Genomic DNA, 21,522 nt, shown 5'->3' on the forward strand with positions numbered 1-21,522 from the left:
CTCTCGATCTTGTTCCTTCTCCGATTATTTTCCCATATTTCGTATCTCTTCTGATTATTATACTTGATTAACTTTAATTTAATAATAATATTTTCATCTTTTCGATTCCTCTTTAGATATTTAAAAATATATAAAATAAATTTAAACGAATATTGTGTGTATCAAATATGTATGTAATTTAAACACGAGTGACTGTGTATGTAAGATCAGTTTTTTTTATTATTTATTTGCATCGAAATACACGCGTGTATACGAAAAATTACAGGTAACAATTATGACAAAGTTCTTGGCGACAGTTAAAGCGATACTTACGCGCCTGGTGTTCGCATCGCATGCCTTTATTGCTATTTGGCAAGTGACAACTTTCAAGAAGAATCCATTTTTCTGGTACCTGAGTGGTCCCATCGTGTTGCTGTTCTTCGAGGGCATTTTTACGCTGACTATAAAGGAAAGTCAAGAATGGAAATGGTACGTTAATTATTGATGCAGAGCTATTTTTCAGAAATATTATTTGTACGAAAAAAATGAAATTTGTTTTTTACTTTATAAAACAAAAGCAAAGAAAAAAGTAAAGATATCTTGACTTTTAGTTATTTATATAAAAACAACGAAAATAAAAAATATAATATTGTTTAATAAACTCATATATAAATTTTTTGCATTAATTTTAATTTATATTCAATTATTAAATTATTTAACTTTAGAATGTTGTTGAGACTTGATTTATATAATATAAATTATATTCATTATTTATTTTATGTATTTTATTCATATTAAGTAATCGTACAAAATCTCTGTAATTTTTTATATATATTTTCTATATTTTCATATTCACACACAATTCTTTTTTCCTTTCATAAATTGTAATAATTGTTATAAATAATATTTTATATGTGATAAACTCTCAAAACTGACAGAATGAAATAAATAACTGATATAATACTTAAAATTTAAAATAATATCTATTCATATAGATATAATATAACAGTTTCATCTCTTTTTTATAATTTATATGACAAGAAAACAATTATAAATATCTACTTATATAGGCATTTATAACGTTTTCTTGACATATAAATTATAAAAAAGATGCAACTATATGGAATTATATATATTATATAGACAAAAGTAATCCTAATGTACACAATTCTAGAATATTGAAAGTTTGAAATCTGTAAAAAGAAGAGATATAAATAAAAGATATATATGAGGGACGTCCGAATTTGGGATATTATATATTTATATACATATATAAAAGAATTATCTAATATCATTATATTCTTTTTAAATTTACAATACTTTTATTTTTATAATTTATAATATTTATATTCTTTTTAAATTTATATTTCTAATCATCGATTAGCTTGATTATTGCATATAGGAAATATTATAAGTAGTGATAAAAAATTGTACTAGATTTTAGGATTGTCATTGTGAGATTAGTGTAAAAGGATGCTTTCGGAAAGGGTGTGTTTATTGTGAGAACGTCTCGGTTTGACAGACGGAAATTGGAGCTATTTATGTTAGTAACACGAGGCGCTGACGAAGAATCGCTGACGTTAGGATCCATTTCACTTGTTGTATGTTGTATACAAGCCGAATCAAGAATTATTGACGAAATCTTCGAAAGCAAACCCGATTGTGTTTATCTTTAACTTATCGATAAATTTGTAATTAAACATTAGATACAGAATTCTGCAATTCGCGGCATATTACTGACATCTTAAATATTCCGATATAAAAATAGTAGTACAATATGATAAGATGATTATGTTAACATTATTTTTAAATAATAAAAATATAAAATGAAATTCTAGAGAATATTCATGAAATAAATAATAATATAAAAACATAAAATTAAAAAAATAAGATTAAAAAAGACATGAAGCATAAATAAAACAGATTAATAAATTAAAATAGATATATATACGTGCGCATAATTTGTTATTTATTTTTTACTATATTTCCACAGGTTTTGCCCATCTGTATTTTTATATCTCAGTAGTGTGGTGCCTGCAATTTGGCTATTGGAATTAGACAAGGTGGATAGGAGACTAAAATCCCGCGAATCGAATATTAATATATCCGAGAATTTCTATTTATCCAATTTAGCAGCCGGTGATTTGAAGCATCTAGAAAATGCTCTCGGCGTACGTATGATTTTCTTTTCATAAAACTTAATGAAAAAAAAAACTGCAAATGTTCCACTCAAACAATTTTTGTCCAGCAATAAAATTTAAATGAAACATCTTGAATATATATATATATATATATATATATATATATATATATATATATATATATTAATATAATATGTATATTAATAATATATTAATATTATAATATATTAAATATATATTAATATTATAATATATTAATCATATATTAATATAATACCTAATAATATTAATAATAATAATAATAATAATAACAAATTATAATTAGTAGAAATGAGTTATAAATTATAATTAGTAGAAAAAACTTAAGAATTATTAAAATAAAATTTCTCTTTGATTTTTCAGGTTGATTTTCAATTACCGGATATTCAGATTTCTACGGAAACATGGGTCACTTTGATCGAACAATTTTTAATGTTGGTTCTAATAATCGGTCGCTGGATGTTACCGAAGGGTGACTTGACTCGCGATCAACTCAGCCAGCTTCTGTTGGTCTACATCGGGACCGCGGCTGACATTATTGAGTTCTTCGACTCCTTCAAGGAGGACAAAATAGCGCGGGAGCCTGTGCTAGTCTATCTAACTCTAAGCATCTGGGCATGGTCCCTGATGCAATTTACGGTCGTGCTAACCGCCACTAAATCGAGAAAATCTCGACTTTCTAGTAGCGTTCCCAAGAAGAAGATCCGGACGAAAACCAGTTGCTGCAGTATCGATGTGTGGGGAATCGCCCTGAATATGATTCTTCAGGCATGTCATTAAATAATATTTTTAAAAATTTTTTAAAAGTGTCTGAAAAATATTAGGCAACAAAATACGAAAAATATTGCTCTACACAATAGCTATCTAAATCGATAATCGTAAATCAATTTTTTCTGTTTTGTAGCTGATGTTAATTGATAATAGGGAGATGATGTTTTATTGCTTTTAAAATTCTCCATCTTCTTTTTAAATGAATATAAAATTTTTTGATGATAAATATCTGATAAAAAGATCTCTCTCAAGAGTTTTAAGAGATTAATTTTATTTAATAAATATTTATTCTATTATTATATTTTATAGGACGGACCATTTCTGGCGTTTCGCTTGATATTGATAATTCATTATCGGATAGTCAGTTACATGAACATATTTTTCACTTGCAAAAATACGCTTGTAATATTGCTGCAGTTGTACCGACTTTACGTTGTGCAAAGCGAAAATAAAAGCAAACGGAGCAAGAAATATAACAAAATGGAGATGTCAAATATCAGCATTATTTCCCGAGGCGACATGTACAAAGACGTAAGGATGAAAAATTCGCGAGATGATAATAGGCATAAAAGACGACGTGATAGAGACATAGAAGCAAATTATAGTGAAACCGAAGATTCGATGGAGGATAACGATAAGTTTGATTCATCCCCCAGGAACGTTGCCTGTTCCAAACGGTTGGCATATTTAAATTATCCTTAAATTATTTTTACATGTAAAAAATTAATTAAATTATTGAATTGAAGAAGAAATAAATGATAGAAAAATAATTTTAAAAAATGATAGAAATTTATTTTATAAGAGTCAATGTATTTTAAATATTTTTTCTTTTTTGAAAAATATTATATAAAAATTTTGTATTAAAAAAATAGCAAAAAAATTGTATATTTTGCCTGCAAAATTATTACACAAATATTTTATATTTATTATATGAATTATATCGTAGGAAAAGTCGTCAAGATACCGGATATTCGACGTCAAGTTCCCGTAATTCTAGCAAACAGAGTAAATCGCAAAAACGCGAGGGGAAGAGAAGATTGTCGCGTAAAGAGGAAATGAGACACGATACATCTGACGAGGAGAGACGTAAGAGAAGAGAAGACAGAAAATCTTCCGAGAGAAGTGAAAGGAAGTCAACAAAGAGTAAGAATGACGAAGGTTCCGGTAAAGCCTCTAATCGGAAGTATGACAGTGAAAATGAATCATCCAGCGAAGAGCAAACCGAAAGTAAGACTATCAGCAAAGACAGCGAATCGGAATTTGACAGAAACAGGTGAAAACATTAACATAGAATAGCCGTAAATGTATGTCTTAATTTTTATACGTCATAAAATTTTATGAAATTAAAAGACGATTCTCAAAGAGTCAGGAATAAAAAAAAAAAGATTTCAATAATTGTAAGTGTAATTAAAAAGAAAAAGCTTCTAATGAATTTTTAATATATATTTTTATTATAACAATTTTTATTATACGCTAATATATTTTTAATGTATTTATAAACACAAAAAATATTAGCTACTTTCTTTTTAAAAACTATTTTCTTTATAAAGAATATTTTTTTGTTTCTCAAAAATTATTTTCAAAAATTTTAAGATATTTGATAACATATTTTTTTTTAATACACATATATGTGATATATATTATATTTATATACACATATATATAGAATATTAATTATAGAGTTTAACTAATTTTCTAAAATTTTTTAATATTAAATCTTTTATTTGCATTCGATTTGCTAAATTATAAATAAATGTTGAAAATATTTTGAATTTTATATTCTCTTTCTACTACAAGGTATAACATTTAACATTTAACTTTGTTACAAGGTATTATTTTTATTATCTTCATATATTTATCTATTAATTACCCTTTTAATAATTTTCAGCGCTCGTAAATACACGCATCGCAAGCGGAGGCAGGACAGAGATTGACAGCGGAATTTGGGTATTATAGCATTGTTGTTCATTTATTCTGCAATTTTTATCAATTGCATCCTCTTTATATATGCTGGAATTAATAACGGCATAATATTAATTAAGAAAACGAGGCAATTTTATCCTGAGAGATTAAACTATATAAATAATATCTATAAAGAAAGAAATTTATAGAGATATTTAGTATTTTCGAAATAGTAGAATATTATGAATGTTTACACATATTTATTGATTAATATTTTGAATACAAACATAGATGGTTTTTAAATTTTTCTCTTAATTATCTGATTGCATAAAAGCTTACACTATCTGAATGTGCCTTGACAGAAAAGAAAATATTCGTAACTATTATTATATTTTTCACTTCCATATATATTGTATAATTTGTTATTTTTTATTCTTAATTTGTTTATTTATTGTGTTTATACATATCAAACATTTTACAAATGTTGAACTGTCAAATACATAATTATTATTAAAACTTCTTTAATTAATACATAAAGTTATATGCGATTGAGTTCTCAGACATAGTATGTATAACTTTATGTATTAAGGAAGTCCTAATAATAATAAGTGTACATACATCAAAGATAAAAGCAAACAATTGACGAAAATATTGGAAAAATTTCACGAACTTAATTGTAACAAATATATCCCATTCGTCTCTTAAAACATAAATGTATATATATTTACCCAGCAAACGCCAAATAACAGTTATATAACTGTTAGTTATAATTTCCCATTCAACAATATAACGGTTACATGTTATGTAACAGTTACATAACAGTTATGTAACAGTTATATTGTTGAGAAATTACAATTAACAATTATATAAATGTTACTTGGTGTTTGCTGGAATTTGTAGGAATATATATATAAGAATATATTTGTTGCACTTAAAATATAAGTAAATTTATAATTTTTAATATACATATATATTATTCATATCAATATCTCTATGTATGTTGCCTTTATAGATGGAATAACATAAACAGAACCCATACAGCACAGACATTGCAGTAATATTGCAGTAATATTGTGGCAATATTGCAATGTTGCTGCAATATTACAACAATATTAATAATATTGCTGCAATATTCTGTGCTGCATAGGAAGGGAATATAAACTTATTATAGCTAAACTTCTCTACGAAATTATCTTGTAGATAAAAATTTCTGTAAAGTTAAAATTCAACGATATAGTATCATGTATACAGTAAAATATTATTTCCCAGCAAACACTAAATAACAGTTATATAACTATTAATTATAATTTCCCACTCAACAATATAACTGTTACATAACTATTATGTAACTGTTACATAACATGTAACTGTTACATAACTGTTACATAACTATTATGTAACTGTTACATAACATGTAACTGTTACATAACATGTAACAGTTATATTGTTGAGTGGGAAATTACAACTAACAATTATATAAATGTTACTTGGTATTTGCTGGGTTTATGTTCAACTTTCTTCACATGGTTGAGTTATTCCAACTCTCTAGCCATTGGATGCTCTGCTTGCTATCAAGAGTGTCAATATAGCTCGATAGGTCGTCTTGGTGAACTCCACTGGCGGCACAGTATAAGATTGCAGTGTTCTCTAGCAATTCCTGCAACGGTTCTGCCGCCGAGATTTCAATCGCGTCTTCTGAATGCTCCGATTTTCCTTTCTGCGGTTTTGCTTCAGTCATAACAATTTCGCGCTCCTTATAAGATTTAGCAGACTTTTCTCTCGCGTCTCTCTGTTTTAATGTATTTAGGCTCACCGATTGATCTATGAAAGGACTATTCTCTAATGATATCGAACAGGTGCTCCGAGCACTTTGAGTATTGCTAGCAATCTCTTTGAGCTGTTCTTTTAGCGCCAGATTATATCTCTTCATAGAACATATGTTCTCGTGTAAAAGAGAGAAAGTATCCGCATATGCATTCGGAATTAGTTTGTTGAAGTTTTGACTTCCTTCTGCTGTTACATTCTTCTGCCAGAAGTCCTTCGGCGAAGCCTTGCCGCTTGAATTAGTCACGTATTCTTTCATACTTTTCGAAACACTTCGATGATGCATCGCAGATTGTCTCAACGAGCTATTGTTGTATTCCGACAGGATTCTGGCGATTTCCGAGGTCTCGCTGGTGCATTGCGCACTGTTCTTGCCGGAATTCACCATCAGAATTTCATCATTTGACTCTTTGTTGATCTTTGTTTTATCAGTATTTCTATTTTTATAATTCTCTTTAGCATGGACAGTCTTCTCGCTCTCCAATTGGTCCTCCAGATAAATCTTCTTTACTGTATTCTCTCGTGCACTTGTGGGATATCTCTTCACGGTGTACAAATTAGTTTTCACTGGTGATTTCTCGCGACCCAAACCTGACTCGTCCGCTAAAACCAGGTTTTTATAAATCGATGACATGTTTGTTGGTGGTTTGTCGTCTGTAGATGACGTGTCTTTCAAGTTGACTGAATTGGAAGCATCTTTTGGGATTGCTGTGCAGTTTTCGTTGCTCGTCTTTGCGGCCGAATTCCTTAGTAGGATCAAAGAGTTGCTTGAAGCATCTCGTAAAATCCGTTTTAGGCAGTTCATTTTAATCACCTCTCCGCTCTGCGGAATAACTTTTGAGCCATCGCTCTCCACAATCGACTTCTGTGCCTCTGGTACATACGCAGCTGAAGCTGATGGATAAGTCGCAGCGATCCTTCGACCGCTTGTGTTATTTGCGACACTTTTCTTCTGAACGTTTTGCGCTACATCAATGGCTTCAATTAACTTTGCTTTTTCGGCGTTTTGCGAAGAACTCGTAGCGTTATTCGTGACATTTGCCGTTTCCGAAGAGCTCGTCTTTGGTGCAGAACCTATCAACTTCATCCTCTCTTCCATAGCTTGCTTATACGCTGGTGTCATAAGTTGCGAGCAATAACCGAGCACGCAGTGAAGACTTCCGTGCATGCATGTCTCGAAGGACTTGTCCTCTGCGACGAAGTAAGTGTTACATGCATCTTTGGGGTTCGACGAACATTTGCTTTTCCCTTTTGCCTTTGCTTTTGGCTTCTTCTCGACAGAAGGAGCTCGTCGATCGCGATATGGGTCGACGGCGACCACCTCGATTTCCGGCTTGTCAATAATCTCGCAATAGGATAACCCATCGAGGCTGGTGAAACATCTTCCTAGGTATTCCACTGCTAGACCAGCCTAGAGAATGAACAGATTATGTAAAAGAAATTGTATAAACATCACGAGAGGTCATATAAAAGGTGTCTGAAATAATGGGATCGTTCAAATTTTTTTAATGAATTTGTAGCATTGAACTTTTTTCCTTTTTCTTAGCAAAAATTGTTCAAAATTGCTATTTATTGTAGCTTCCTAAGTTTTCATAAATTGTATCTATATCTTATCTATCAAGAATTAAATTATATTAAAGAGAAGATATATAAATAATATTGTCTAAAAATTTTAAAAATTTTTAACTATTAAAATCACAATAATTACAATTAATTTTATTTGTTTCTTTGAAATTTTAGTTTATTAAGTAGTTTTTTTTTACGTTAATTATTATTGACGCACTTCATTTTTGTATTGAATTATTTGTTTGATCTTCAAAAGGTTTATAATAAATATTATTTTAAAGTAAAAAAATTGAAGTTTTTTCACTTAAAAATTTTTAATATTTTCAAATTTTAGAAAATATTATTAATTTTTTAAAAATTTATGATAACTTTGATGTGTGAGAGATTAACATATTTCATATAATTGATGTCTTTTAAGAATATAACTTGATACAAAGAATATGTGTGTGAAATATAATAATATTATATCATTAAAGAAGATAATCTTTTTTTACTTGAGGATGGTAAACCGGTCTTTCGTGCATTCCATGCGCAGGCCATTCTTTCCATTCAGTCTCATCTTTTTTGGTAGGTGCCTGATAAGTTGCACCCACGTTATACATTTTCCGGGTGACCGATCTAGTTTTCATGTAAGGCATCGTAACTGATTTATTAGATTTGTAATTCGTGCAAATTTCTTTCTTATTATTGACCAATAGTCGTTTAGATCGAGTGAAATCCTTATCAATGTTTTTCTTGGATACCCGCATGGGATTTCGTCTCACCTCTACCGTTTCACGACTTGGAAAGCATATACATAGAGATATATTAAAATTTGGATCATATAAAGAATCTAATCTAATCTGATTAATATTAAATTTTTCACTCGTGAAATTTTTTATAATAATCTAACCGTATTATATAAACTATAAACCCAGCAAACACCAAGTAACATTTATATAACTGTTAGTTATAATTTCCCACTCAACAATATAACTGTTACATGTTATGTAACAGTTACATAACATGTAACATGTTATGTAACAATTATATTATTGAGTAGGAAATTATAACTAACAGTTATATAAATGTTATTTGGTGTTTGCTGGGAAGCTACTTTTCTTTATTACTTCTTTTTTTTATAATTGCTTTATAATGTAAAACCTTCTAAAAATATTAGTAATAAAAATACAAATATTAGTATTAAAAAATGACACTTAAAAAAAGAATATATGTTGAAGTTTGTATACAATTATATAGTACGCATAAATAAATGTATGTTTGCATAAATAATATATATGTATAAATAAATGTGTGCTCCAACTTAACCTAATCTAACTTCAGCATCTTTTAAATTAATGCATAGTTCTAACAATTTCTTTATTTTAAAGAAAGTTATTAAAATTTTTTTTTAAAGAAAGTAGCTAAAATAATCCAGAACTTTGCGAACTTTGAAAAATTTTTTGAATGAAAAATATAATAATCTTCGGACTATTTTAACTACAATAATAACAGTATTAATAATAGTTCTAAAATTACAAGATTTTCTTTTCAAATTTCTTTGTTAAAGATCCTACATCGATTTATTCCAGAGATCTTTTAATAATTACTCACGTTTTGTTCCTGGCTCGGGTAAATCGTTTTGCTTTAGCAGCTGTGCAACCGGAAGTCGAGCTGCTTCCACTACTATTCGTTTCCATCAACTCCCTATAATCGCTATCCTCTCTACTTGCTCTCGCTTCTTGTCTTATCACGACGGTATCCGGCGGTAGTTTTCGCAGAATTTCCATATTTTCATAGTACGTCGCGTCGCTCTGCGCATTTGAACTTTCACGTTTCGCCATCTCCCTGATCTGTCGTCGCAGGATCATCTTGGAGTCGCTATCGCTCAGCTCGATCACCTGACGATTCGCTGTTTCGTCCCTCGTCGCATCTTCTCGCTCCAATAAAATCACCTCCGTCTTTCCGTCAAATATTTTCCCCGGAATATGACTGACCGAACTCGAGAACAAGTCGTGAAAGGGAATGTAACTCGCGTTTTCGATGACATCTCCCTCAGAGATTTCTCTTTTCCCTTGGGAGGAGCACTGCTCAAGCGAATTCTTCGACACCTCCATTAACCTAAATTATCGTAAGATTTTTCGTAAGATTTTACTGTATTTCGCGATAATCGTTCATGACAGAAAGAAAGTTTGCTTCTCTGACATATCATTCAATCGATGTAGCTTACAGCTGATTTTAATTGAATAAGTTTCTTTTGGTTTTCTGTCTAGGTAATTTTTATTTAAATCAACAAATTGTAAAACTTATTTAATTTATGCTATTAATTGCATTTTATTATACTTTTGCATTTAGAATGAAAAAATTTCTCGTAAACGATGCAAGAAAATAGAAATAAATTTGCAAAATGATGCTACAACGCAGTTCGGAGAATACATACCTTAGGACTTCTTTAAAGTTTCGAGGAATCTTATCTACCTTGAAATCTCTCTTTAACCAAATATATTACTTCCGTTAAAAATATAAAGTTTGTACTTTGAAGGTCAATTGATATCGGTTAATTCTTGAGATATTCCGAAATCTCTCACTCGAGATTCAGTAAAATTATATATATCCAGACTGAGGAAAGTGATCGATATCGATCGAATGTAATAAAGGAATACTGAATGAAAAATGTTTGCGAGGAAACGGAGCACTTTGGTCGGCTATCACGGTAGTGTCGTCCTTCACATGTCTTGTCTCGCTCGTCGATTGCACACATGCACAAATCGATTCGGTGAGAAATCGACAATTGAAGGTCTTGTGAAAAGAAAGCGGAGGTCAGATTTATCGGGTGTGATGTTTTATTTATTTATTTAATTGGAAGGTCTTGAAATTTAAGATAAACATATCTAAACATAACATTATTAAATATTTATTAAATATTTTTATTAAATATTATTAATTATTAAATATTTATTAAATATTTTTATTAAATATTATTATTTATTTTAAATATTATATTATTTAATGATATATTAGAAATTATCTCTTATTTTAAATCGGTGTAATAATAAACAATAATTAAAAATGAGCGAAATATTTGACTTCTTTATGGATTACATTTGAAGAAAATTTATGTGTAAATCTGACTTTATCATGTGCACATAATTGACCGTATGATTAACTTTCTTGTATAGAATGTCTCTTATAATAATGAAAATAAATTGAGAATCAATTAATTTGTAATTAACTTTTAATCATCTTTATGAAAATAATTTGTATTTAATTTAATAAGAAAAATATATAAATAGTATAAATTTCAGTTTGAATGATTTTTAAATTTAAAGATAATTCACAGATGTAAGACAAAAAATCTATAATTTTATGTAACACAATATTAATGTAAATAATAACAATATGCGGATAATAATAATATAGTAAGAGATAAAAGTAGTCAAGAGTTTCGAATAGCATCGATTTTATTCAAAAGCAAATACTATAAATTGTACTAACTAGTTCTTTTACACGTAGATACTGAATACAATACTCATCGTTTGTATTGCACGTGAAATTAAACGAGAAAAAGTTAACACTTTCTCTTGTTCTCTCTCTCTTTCTATCTTAATATGAAGGTATTTACAAAGAAAAGAAGAATTGCCGTGTGATTTACGAAAAAGTTTTTGTTGGATGCTCAATTCATATTATCAGTTGTCAGTGCAAGGGTTGTAAGTACAGATCGTCGATTTGGATTTACTCCCAGATTCTCCCAATTTATCCAAGACAAGCGTGCTGTCAGATCTGCAACAATTATCGTAATATTTAGCATCTTGAGAAGTTGTAATTAATTACGAGATTTATGAATTTAACATGTTATAAGGTAGATAAAAATTTATATAGCACGGATTATTTTAATCTTGATATATGGTGTAGCTATTTAAGAGATAAAAATTTAATGAACATTTAATTCTCTCGTTTAATATTAAATCAAACGGACCTTTCATAAATATTTATTTGTCATAACAATGATAAATTTGCTACAAGAATAATTTTGTACACAATTATTTAATGTAAGAAATATAATAATTAGTGTAAAAAATGGGATGCATTAATATTGTTAATTTAACATTAAACTTTGTGAATACAAAACAGTAGTGGAATTTTTCTTAATTGGAAAGGTCATAGTATATATATTTTTTCTGGCATAATTTACATGTGCAATTATTCTCATGATAATATTTCGATGTTTTCTTAAAAGAAATGCTTTTATAACATTACGTATAATTTTATATAATATTATAATAATATTATATATTATGTATAATTTTATATAAATATGTATGTGATATATGTGAGTGTATAATCCTTAATATTCTTTTTCAAATACTTAAACTGCAATTAAAATTGTATATATACCGCTTGTGTTCCATTCGGCGCGTTCGCCGTTTATCTCACCCCTAAGGCACCTCTCGACGTACGTCAAAGGATCGAGCCTGGCCGCTAAGACCTCGCGCAACAGCGCAATGTACGCAATAGCCAAGCGCAAGGTATCGATCTTTGATAATCTCTTTTCATAGGGAAACGTCGGCACATGGACCCGGAGCTCGTCGAAAGCCGAGTTGATGCTGCTAAAAATTGCAATCACACTGACAATCCGCCCTTAGATATCTTGTTAAAAAAAAAAAATAAATTTAATTTTATATCTTAGAGTGTATGTATGTATGACACATCATATTGTGTGAATTAATATCAAATAAACAAATCATAATAATAATCAAATTATTAATAAAATAAAATATTAAATATTAAAATATTAATGTTGTAACTCATAATAAAAATAATTCTTTTTTTTTTCATAATAATGATTTGCAAAAGTAACTTGGAATTTTAATTTTATTTAATTGTATCGTCTTAATTTTTTTATTACTATTTTTTTATTTCCAAGAAATTTTTAGAATTGTATTCATATTTTTTAATTATGCCACAAAAAAAATGACTTTCTTTGTTTGAAATAAAGTCTGCAATATATTATCATATTTTATAATTTGTAGTTTTCCTCAGTGACAATTGTTTGCATATATATTATTATAAATTTATTATGCACATATTTATAAAATATATATATATATTATATTAATATTGTTACTTTAGAAAATTTCTTACCTGAGCATACGTTTTCTTTCACGAATATTAGCGGCATGTCGTTGAATTCTGTAAGGGCTACCATTTGGATAATAACCTTCTTCTACACCATTCATCTCTGTGTCATTATGATCTGAGAAAAATTCATACAATAATATTTAAACGATCAAATATTGAATTATTAAAATTACTTAACGTTCAGTACCTGGCGTTGAAACTGGCATATGGTAATGCAAGGGAGAATGTGTGTGTGGCGATGTGTGCGTGACGTGCTGCGTGGATCTTCCTGCATAAACACATGAAGGTAATTCTGCCAAATCTTCTTCAGTGATATCATTACTGGGTCCCACGAAATATTGGGTACTGTAAAATTACGATAATATACAATTAATTTTATTAGAATGAAAGACACATGTGTATCATACATTTTTATTTCTTAATTAGATATTTAAATCATATATTTTTATTTATATCCAAATATTTAATTATGCAAAATTGCTAAAAATTTGATAAAATTTAAAAAAAAGTTTTTAAAAATGGTACAGACATATTTATATTATATTTATAATATATATATTGTTATATTATACGTATTTCTTGATTTAAGTAATTTGCTAGAAATAAATATTATTTTATAATTAGAATTTATTATATAATTATTATATAATTTATTAAAAAATATGTTTATAGAAATATAATTTATTAGAAAATGCATCAAATGAATAAGTTATATATATATAATATATTTTATTTAGATTAATATTACATAATATAACTAAGTTATACATAAAATACATTTTACTCATATTATATTCATTAAATCACTTAATATTAAATCATTTAAATTATATTTCAAATTCTACTTTCTTTCTTTGTTTTATCTCGCTAGATTTACTTTTTTCCAAAAAATAAATCTCTTGCTATATAACTTTTATTTTTGATTATTGTTAATATAAATGGATCATAAGATTATGCTATTTAATTTTTGCTAATAAGAAACATTTTTAAGTTTATTTTTAATAATTTAATTAATAGTTTAATTATTTAATATATATTTTTTAATAAATTTAACAACTTATTTAAATAATTTTTTATTTTTATTTTCTCTATTTGTTTACTTAGAAATTGTAACATAATTCTCATTTGTTCATTATGCGGCAAATAATATACGATAAAAACCTTTTCTTTTTATATAAAATAAATGATGATGATATAAAATAAATGATTTTATCATTATGAATATTTTTCTTTAGCTATAAATTATATTCAAAAAACACTTTATAATCTATTATGTTCGTCTGAGTGCGTTATTTTTAAAATCAATATATCATTAATATCTGATTATTGAAAATTATATAAATTGAAAAAGTATCAGAATAAATCTTAATAAATAGCAGAATAAATTATAATATATATATCACAGAGATATAAAATAAATATCACAGAATATAAAAAATATTAGATTATAAAGATTATAAAGATTATACCCACATCCAGACCCAGACATAAAGACATAGAGACATAAAGACATACATTAATTCATGCATATACTTTGTTGAAATTAATTATATGAAAATCAGCTCTCTTTTAATTTTATATTAAATAAAGACAAGTTTTTTTTTAGATTTACGTTTTTTAGAAATACGTCTAATTACGTGAAAAAAGAAAGCGTAAAGTTAGTACCTGGTGCATGCTACAGTGGAATCCGCGATTCTTGACGTGGTGCCGACCCGATGGCGGATTCTCTGGCTCTTATCCTCGAAATCGTACGCGGGATGATGATTCGCCATAATATAGACGTCTTCACAATCTCATTCGTCGTCAGTATTCCCGCAAATTGGGAATACACCACGAGTCAACGAGCAACCCCACTGAATATTACAAACGTTTGCTTTTATTAATTTTCTTTTCTTTGGAAAATTGCAGTTTTTTCACGCGCCAATTTTTGGATCCTTTTGTCGATCTCGCCACGACTGATCGACCGATCGATAGTTCGAACGAGGGTATCAGTACGGAGAATACACGGATTTAGACTATCGGTGGTGTCCCTGGGGAGGCCGCTTTATATATGAAAAGCAGCGGGGTAGCACGAGGGATGATCGATACCAACCCCTGGGCGGGTTTGCAGCCAATGGCGAGCCGAGACGCATGTGGGGTGCGATTGTCAAACACGCACGGGATTGGTGGACGAACACTCTAGCGAGAGGGTTTTATCGGCCGAGATGCAACCCCGGAACGTAACCCCGTAGAGATTTTATTCGTCCCCACCCACTGTCGCTTGTCGTCACCTCGACGGTAGATGCGGGGGTGGATTTATTCACAGGGGAAAGAAGAGCACGGGTGGTATAACGAGGGGTGGCGGGGCAATTTTTCAATTTCGCCAAACACGGATAAAATATTGCGAACGTTCCTTTGATTTAAAAGCGATTCTTTTTGTTTTTTTTTTATTTTTATTTATTTTTTCGATCAACTAAAATTAACAAAATATTCAATACAGAGATTAAATGTAGAATTATTCTAGAAAAGTTGTAAATTAAATCATTGATGGTCTACCGTCTACCTAATAGTTTTCAATTATTTATATAAGCTTAAGAATTTTTTAAATATGAATGTGATAAATCCAATAATAAAATTGACATATTTAATTAAAATGTATTAAAATGTGATACATAGATTTTTGCATATATAGATAAATAAATTTTTAACATAAAATAAAACAAAATTTCAAATTTATTTTAAATTTCTAAAATAATTCTTAAATTTTTTTAAATTTATTTTTAATTTTTAAATTTATATTAATTAAATGTCACACATTTTTTAAATTTATTAATATTGACATCAAATTTGTAACCTAATAATTTAGAAACCCTTAGTTTAAATAAATATGAAGGGCTAAAAAGCCCTAACAATATAATTAACTAGAATAACAACTTAATTTTGACTGCAATGAAACTTCTCCAACGTTTCATAAATTGTATAGATTTCTAAATTATTAGGTTCAAATGGCTTTTTTGCAATTTTAATTACAAATTTCTTCATTCAATTGTAATGGGACAATTTGGAAACTGGAATTGTATTCATTCTAAAAAAATTATAGAAAATGTTTTGTCTTGTTCTTGTATTCAAATTATTTTTATTGCATTGTGTAGTTGGAAAATCGTTACGAGAAATATTATCAATAAGTCTTTTACTTTGGTTTATACTTTTATAAAAATATACGTGTCAAGATAGATCAGTATAAATCCATTCCACTGCATCTGTTCCATCTGCAATCGATTAATGTGTTTATTTTCTCCTCTTTTTTAACTTATATTTTACTGCAATTGATTTGTGTATTTCTTTTTTTCTTTTTCTAATTTTTATGACCTAAATATATAAGTACCAGTTTATGATACCGCAAAATCATGCAATTTTGCGGGACTGTTCGAAAACCTTCTTTTTATGAAGAAATAAAAATGAAAAAAGGCAAAGAGAGAAAAGGAATACATATATACGCAAGTAATACATATATTTAAATTTAATATGCATTAAATTTATTTGTAAGACAAGTCATAACAGAAAGAAATGTTTTTCTTTAAAAATATTTAAGTTATTATAAATACATCACTTATGTATAAATTATACAATAAAACTAAAGAGAAAAATATTTATTTATATGATAGAGTCAACAGTTATATTGAAAAAGATACACGCAAAAGAACGAACAAATTAAAAAGGAAACAAAATAAAAACTAGAAAGAAACGAATAAAAAGAAAATAAGAAAAATAATATTATAAAATGAGGAAAATTAATCGTGTACTTCTTCAAAATGTACTTCTTTATAATATCTCAAGTTATTATTCTTACTATAAAAATTAATTTTTCTCTCAGTGAAAAATTTATCATTCTTATCAGTTAAACTTGTCACATCTGTTTTAATTAAAAGAAAAAATAATTCAACTCTTTTATTGAGATACTGAGAATCGCAAATCAATTTGTATTAACTTTAATTAGAAAAGCTGCGTTTAACCTATCGATATAAAAAATATTAGAAAAATTTAGTACTATTCTTATCTAAATCGGTTCCTATACTATATACAGGGTGTCCCAGACCACTCGTACATCCCTTTTAAAATGAAAATAAATGGCTTTTATCAAAAATGGCAAACAATTTTTAAGTAAATCGGGTACGCTCTATCAAATGGGGATATTTTCAACTTTTGATTCCGACCGGAAATACGCTATCCGGATCGAAAGTTGAATTTTTTTAGTGGGACATGGTACTTTTTATTACAGATTCGAATTGTACGTGAAAAAATAAGAAACTTTTGTATCAAACGTTTTTTCTGAAAGTGCCTCTGTCAATCTTAAAATTGACCTTGAAAGAAACTGTGATGAAATAATGAACTTCAAATGTTAAGATTGATAGAGGCACTTTCAGAAAAAACGTTTGATACAAAAGTTTCTTATTTTTTCACGTACAATTCGAATCTGTAATAAAAAGTACCATGTTCCCCTAAAAAAATTCAACTTCCGATCCGGATGGCGTATTTCCGGTCGGAATCAAAAGTTGAAAATATCACCATTTGGTAGAGTGTACCCGATTTACTTGAAAATTGTTCGCGATTTTTGATAAAAGCCATTTATTTTCTTTTTAAAAGGGGCGTACGGGTGGTCTGGAACAGCCCGTATAACTTGTACTCACAAGGAATCAGCTTTGTACAAATGTTTCTAAATGTAAAAAAAATTAATAAAGTATATCTAGAAACGAGCAAATGTCGGTGATCTCGCCATTCGCACTTGCAAAATTGTCAAAATTGTTACGACAGCCTGAGAAAGCCTCGTCCAAGATGACATCTGTAGAATAGCGGCAACCGAAATTGATTCGGCGACGGCGGTGCCTCTCTTTTAAGAGCGCGATTATTAGCCTTTCCAATGGTATGAATGGGCCAATATTCAAATGAGCCGTGTTTAGTGCACGCGCGACGAGAGAAACGCGACGGTGCAATTATGCGAGGTGTTAATACGATCACAATGGTGGTTGTACGCCGGGGTTGTACCTATCTACTACACGTAGACTGGACAAAGTTTTGTCCCCGTTCGGAGCGAGGGAAAGAGGGAGGGATTCGCGGTTGATCCTCGCCGAAGGCATCACCGATTTATTATTGGCTGACCCACACAGAGCGACGATATGCATAAATTAGGCTTTCGAACCTGTGAGAACACCAGAATCCTTATTCCTTACGCAACCCTTCACCATGAAAGATTTATCCTTTGACAGCTCAACGCTCGATCTGCATATTTCGATACTATCTCGTGGTGAAAAATCAATTTGGAATTAATGTAAGAAGGAGAGAAAGAGAAATCGAGATGATTGATATTACTAAAATTATTTTAGACAGAGAAGGAAAAGAGGTTATCCTTTTATCATGAAAGAGATAAATAAATTGAAATTAATTTTGTCTTTATTAATTTTTGATCAGAAATATTGTTTTCAAATATTTTATGTCATTTTTAAGTTTTAGAAAAATTTAGTTTGGTCTATAAACATTGAATGTATCCTAATGAAATGTTTTTTCCTTGCATTTCGCCAAATTATGTGCATCATGTAACAAAACCAGATGCTAACTCAAGTGCGTATCGTTTCATTCGCGCAATCGATCCGCAATTACTTGGGAGCGTGCCGTTTCGAGTATACACCATGACAAATATCGAGTGTGTGAGCTTTGTGTCCTCGCAAACCACTATTTATCTCAATTTGTCGCGTCTATTTAAGGGGCTTCCAGAATAGGACCGCACATCACTTTCTCCTTTTTTTCTTTCTTTATCCCAGCAAACACCAAGTAACATTTATGTAACTGTTGGTTATAATTTCCCACTCAACAATATAATTGTTATGTAACTGTTACATAACAGTTATATTGTTGAGTGAGGAAATTATAACTAACAGTTATATAACTGTTATTTGGTGTTTGCTGGGATACTATTTTTCTCCCTTTGTAACATTTGCAATATTTGCAATATTTGCATATCGATTTGATATAAATACTAATATATATATTTCTCAGTATAAATGTTTGTCATATGGAAACCAAACTTATATAAAATATGAACAAATATGTGTTTCCATATCTGTATTAAACTTTCTTCACTTTACTTTATTTGATTGTTTTCGTACTTTTTTATTACAATATTATTTTCTATTTTATAATATTACTTTATATCTATCCTTTATTTCACGCGCGCGCGTGTTTCATATAAAATATTCGTAAATTATGGATTTTAAAAAAATTAATAAATTATGGATTTTATATTTTTATTTGTATGAAATGAATTATTTTAAAACAGATTTTATATTCTTAAACTGATAAACAGTTTCAACAAAAGGAGTAATGTGTAGCCTTAGTATTACTTATTTTTTTGTCACTTTTATTTTAATATTATTAATTTTATATTATATTAATTTAATTTAATATTATTATCATTTTAATTTAATATTATTAATTTAATATTAATTTAATTTAATATTATTATTATCTTAATTTAATATTATTAATTTTATATTATATTTATTTATATTTTTTTTAATTAATGCACAAGTAACATAATTAACAGTTTATTTTCTACATTCAATCAATATTAATCAATATTAAAAGATCAGTTTTATTATTTTACACACATATATCAACGCGAATTATGATACACCCTGTATATAAAATCCATCCTTTCTTCAATTACGCAATATATCTTCTTTAACCATAAAAATAAATTACAGTTAACAGTCAAACATTTCGATTAATGCATCTATTATTTAACAATAAATGTATATCGCAAGGAACAGACCTCCCCAAAGATATAATATAATTGTACATATTATAATTGTCGGAGTCAAATCCACTTCCGATTGGATTTCCTTGGTCGAGAGGTCCCCTCGGAGGAGATCGTCGATATCCGAGCAAACATTTAATTCGCGATTACATTATTTTCGAGGGGCGAGGACCGGCCGATTACCCCTTGTCAGCGCCAGTGCATCCCCCTTGGCACGCACACGCGCGTCTCCGTCCAACGGTTCTCCCCGACCCCCCCGGAATAATAGAGATTTCACGCCGCGGGGCCCACTTCGGTTCTCACAGTAGGGGTCTGAGCGTCGAACGGCTTTCTGTTGTCCTACAGTTCGATCCACATTCGCCCTCGTCGCGAGACATTTCATTCGCCGGGTCGCGGGAGCGCGTGCCTCTAAGTATCTGTTTATAGTCTCTGGGGATCAATTTGTTTGCGAAATTATTTATTGGTCAAACGAGAGAGCGGCGCCTCGCGCCGCGAATCTGTTTGATCTGCGATTGGAAACGCGGTTTGGGAAAGATAAACATTACGATCTGCGGTTCGTCGATTCTATTTATTTGCCGAACCGCCATGTTCATAAGTACATAAGTGGGGCTGATGATTTTCTTCGAGGACTTCGATATTAAAATCTTCAAAGATCAAAATTAAAAAGAAAATCGAAATTTTGAAATTTCAAAGATTATATTACCATGATAAATACACATTTATAAAATTATATTCACGACAAAATCTGAATAAAATGTTGCAATTATGTTGCCAAATCGAGAAATATAAATCTATCTAAAAATTTTGATTTTTAATGATTTTTGATAATTTTTTAACAGTTTTGTTTTTTAGTAATTTTTTATGTACATGTATTATTAATTAATTCACTTTTATTTACAATATTTTCAATATTTTTTACATGAATTTGCACGAATATATTTTTCGAAGCATTTTTCGGAGATTCGAAGTTAACTTCGAAATTCGAAGTTAACTTCGAAAGTCGAAGCTTTTCGAGACTTCGAGAATACCTCAAACCTACTTCGAATTCTTTCGAGCTGTTCTTTTTAATGTTTTCTATAAATATTTTGCCAAAATAAATCACACAAATTCTGGCCATTCTACCCGGCCATCTTACTTATAACTTTTTAACTTTTATAACTTTTTACAAAACATTCTGAAGAATTAATTTATATGAAAATAGTAGAATTTTTAATTTAAAAAAATTGCACTTTTTTGGATGCGTTATTGCATTTAAGCAAAATCACAAAAGTCATTGTTACGTTATTTTTCTTTACCATATTTTCAAGTTATCAAACTAATAAAAATTAAGCTTCATATATATATTAATTGTGATGTTTAATAGGCATTTCTATATTTATATCTTAATATATT

At 29.0% G+C, this 21,522-nt stretch overlaps 3 protein-coding genes across 6 annotated transcripts; 1 reads left to right on the plus strand and 2 right to left on the minus strand.

The window, feature by feature from the left end:
• Positions 1–274: 274 nt before the first annotated feature.
• Positions 275–4,990, plus strand: LOC145974774 (transmembrane protein 26). Its single transcript, XM_083104785.1, has 6 exons — positions 275–468; positions 1,973–2,150; positions 2,523–2,927; positions 3,240–3,607; positions 3,877–4,203; positions 4,819–4,990. The coding sequence occupies exons 1-6, from the start codon at positions 275–277 to the stop codon at positions 4,862–4,864; spliced, it is 1,518 nt and encodes a 505-aa protein (XP_082960911.1). The 3' UTR covers positions 4,865–4,990.
• On the minus strand, positions 4,742–10,922 carry LOC145974772 (uncharacterized). Of its 2 annotated transcripts, XM_083104784.1 has the most exons (5): positions 10,642–10,922; positions 9,816–10,322; positions 8,717–9,002; positions 6,320–8,067; positions 4,742–4,940 (listed from the first exon to the last, which is right to left on the minus strand). In XM_083104784.1, exons 2-4 carry the CDS (start codon positions 10,316–10,318, stop codon positions 6,352–6,354), a joined length of 2,505 nt encoding a protein of 834 aa, XP_082960910.1. In that variant the 5' UTR covers positions 10,319–10,322; positions 10,642–10,922; the 3' UTR covers positions 4,742–4,940; positions 6,320–6,351. The 2 variants fall into 2 exon arrangements, with proteins under 2 accessions (XP_082960910.1, XP_082960909.1); XM_083104783.1 differs by lacking the exon at positions 4,742–4,940 and having other exon boundaries at positions 6,277–8,067.
• A 728-nt stretch (positions 10,923–11,650) lies between these two features.
• On the minus strand, positions 11,651–15,349 carry LOC145974459 (uncharacterized). 3 transcript variants are annotated; one of them, XM_083104301.1, is made up of 5 exons: positions 15,006–15,349; positions 13,528–13,685; positions 13,344–13,455; positions 12,597–12,805; positions 11,651–11,981 (listed from the first exon to the last, which is right to left on the minus strand). In XM_083104301.1, the coding sequence occupies exons 1-5, from the start codon at positions 15,110–15,112 to the stop codon at positions 11,875–11,877; spliced, it is 693 nt and encodes a 230-aa protein (XP_082960427.1). In that variant the 5' UTR covers positions 15,113–15,349; the 3' UTR covers positions 11,651–11,874. The 3 variants fall into 3 exon arrangements, with proteins under 3 accessions (XP_082960427.1, XP_082960426.1, XP_082960425.1); XM_083104300.1 differs by having other exon boundaries at positions 12,597–12,808; XM_083104299.1 differs by having other exon boundaries at positions 12,597–12,826.
• Between the last annotated feature and the right edge of the window lie 6,173 nt (positions 15,350–21,522).

Source organism: Camponotus vicinus, unplaced genomic scaffold (assembly GCF_025532165.1).
Source record: "Camponotus vicinus isolate PSW18456_S1 unplaced genomic scaffold, iyCamVici1.0 SCAF_7, whole genome shotgun sequence".
Lineage (NCBI taxonomy): Eukaryota > Metazoa > Arthropoda > Insecta > Hymenoptera > Formicidae > Camponotus > Camponotus vicinus.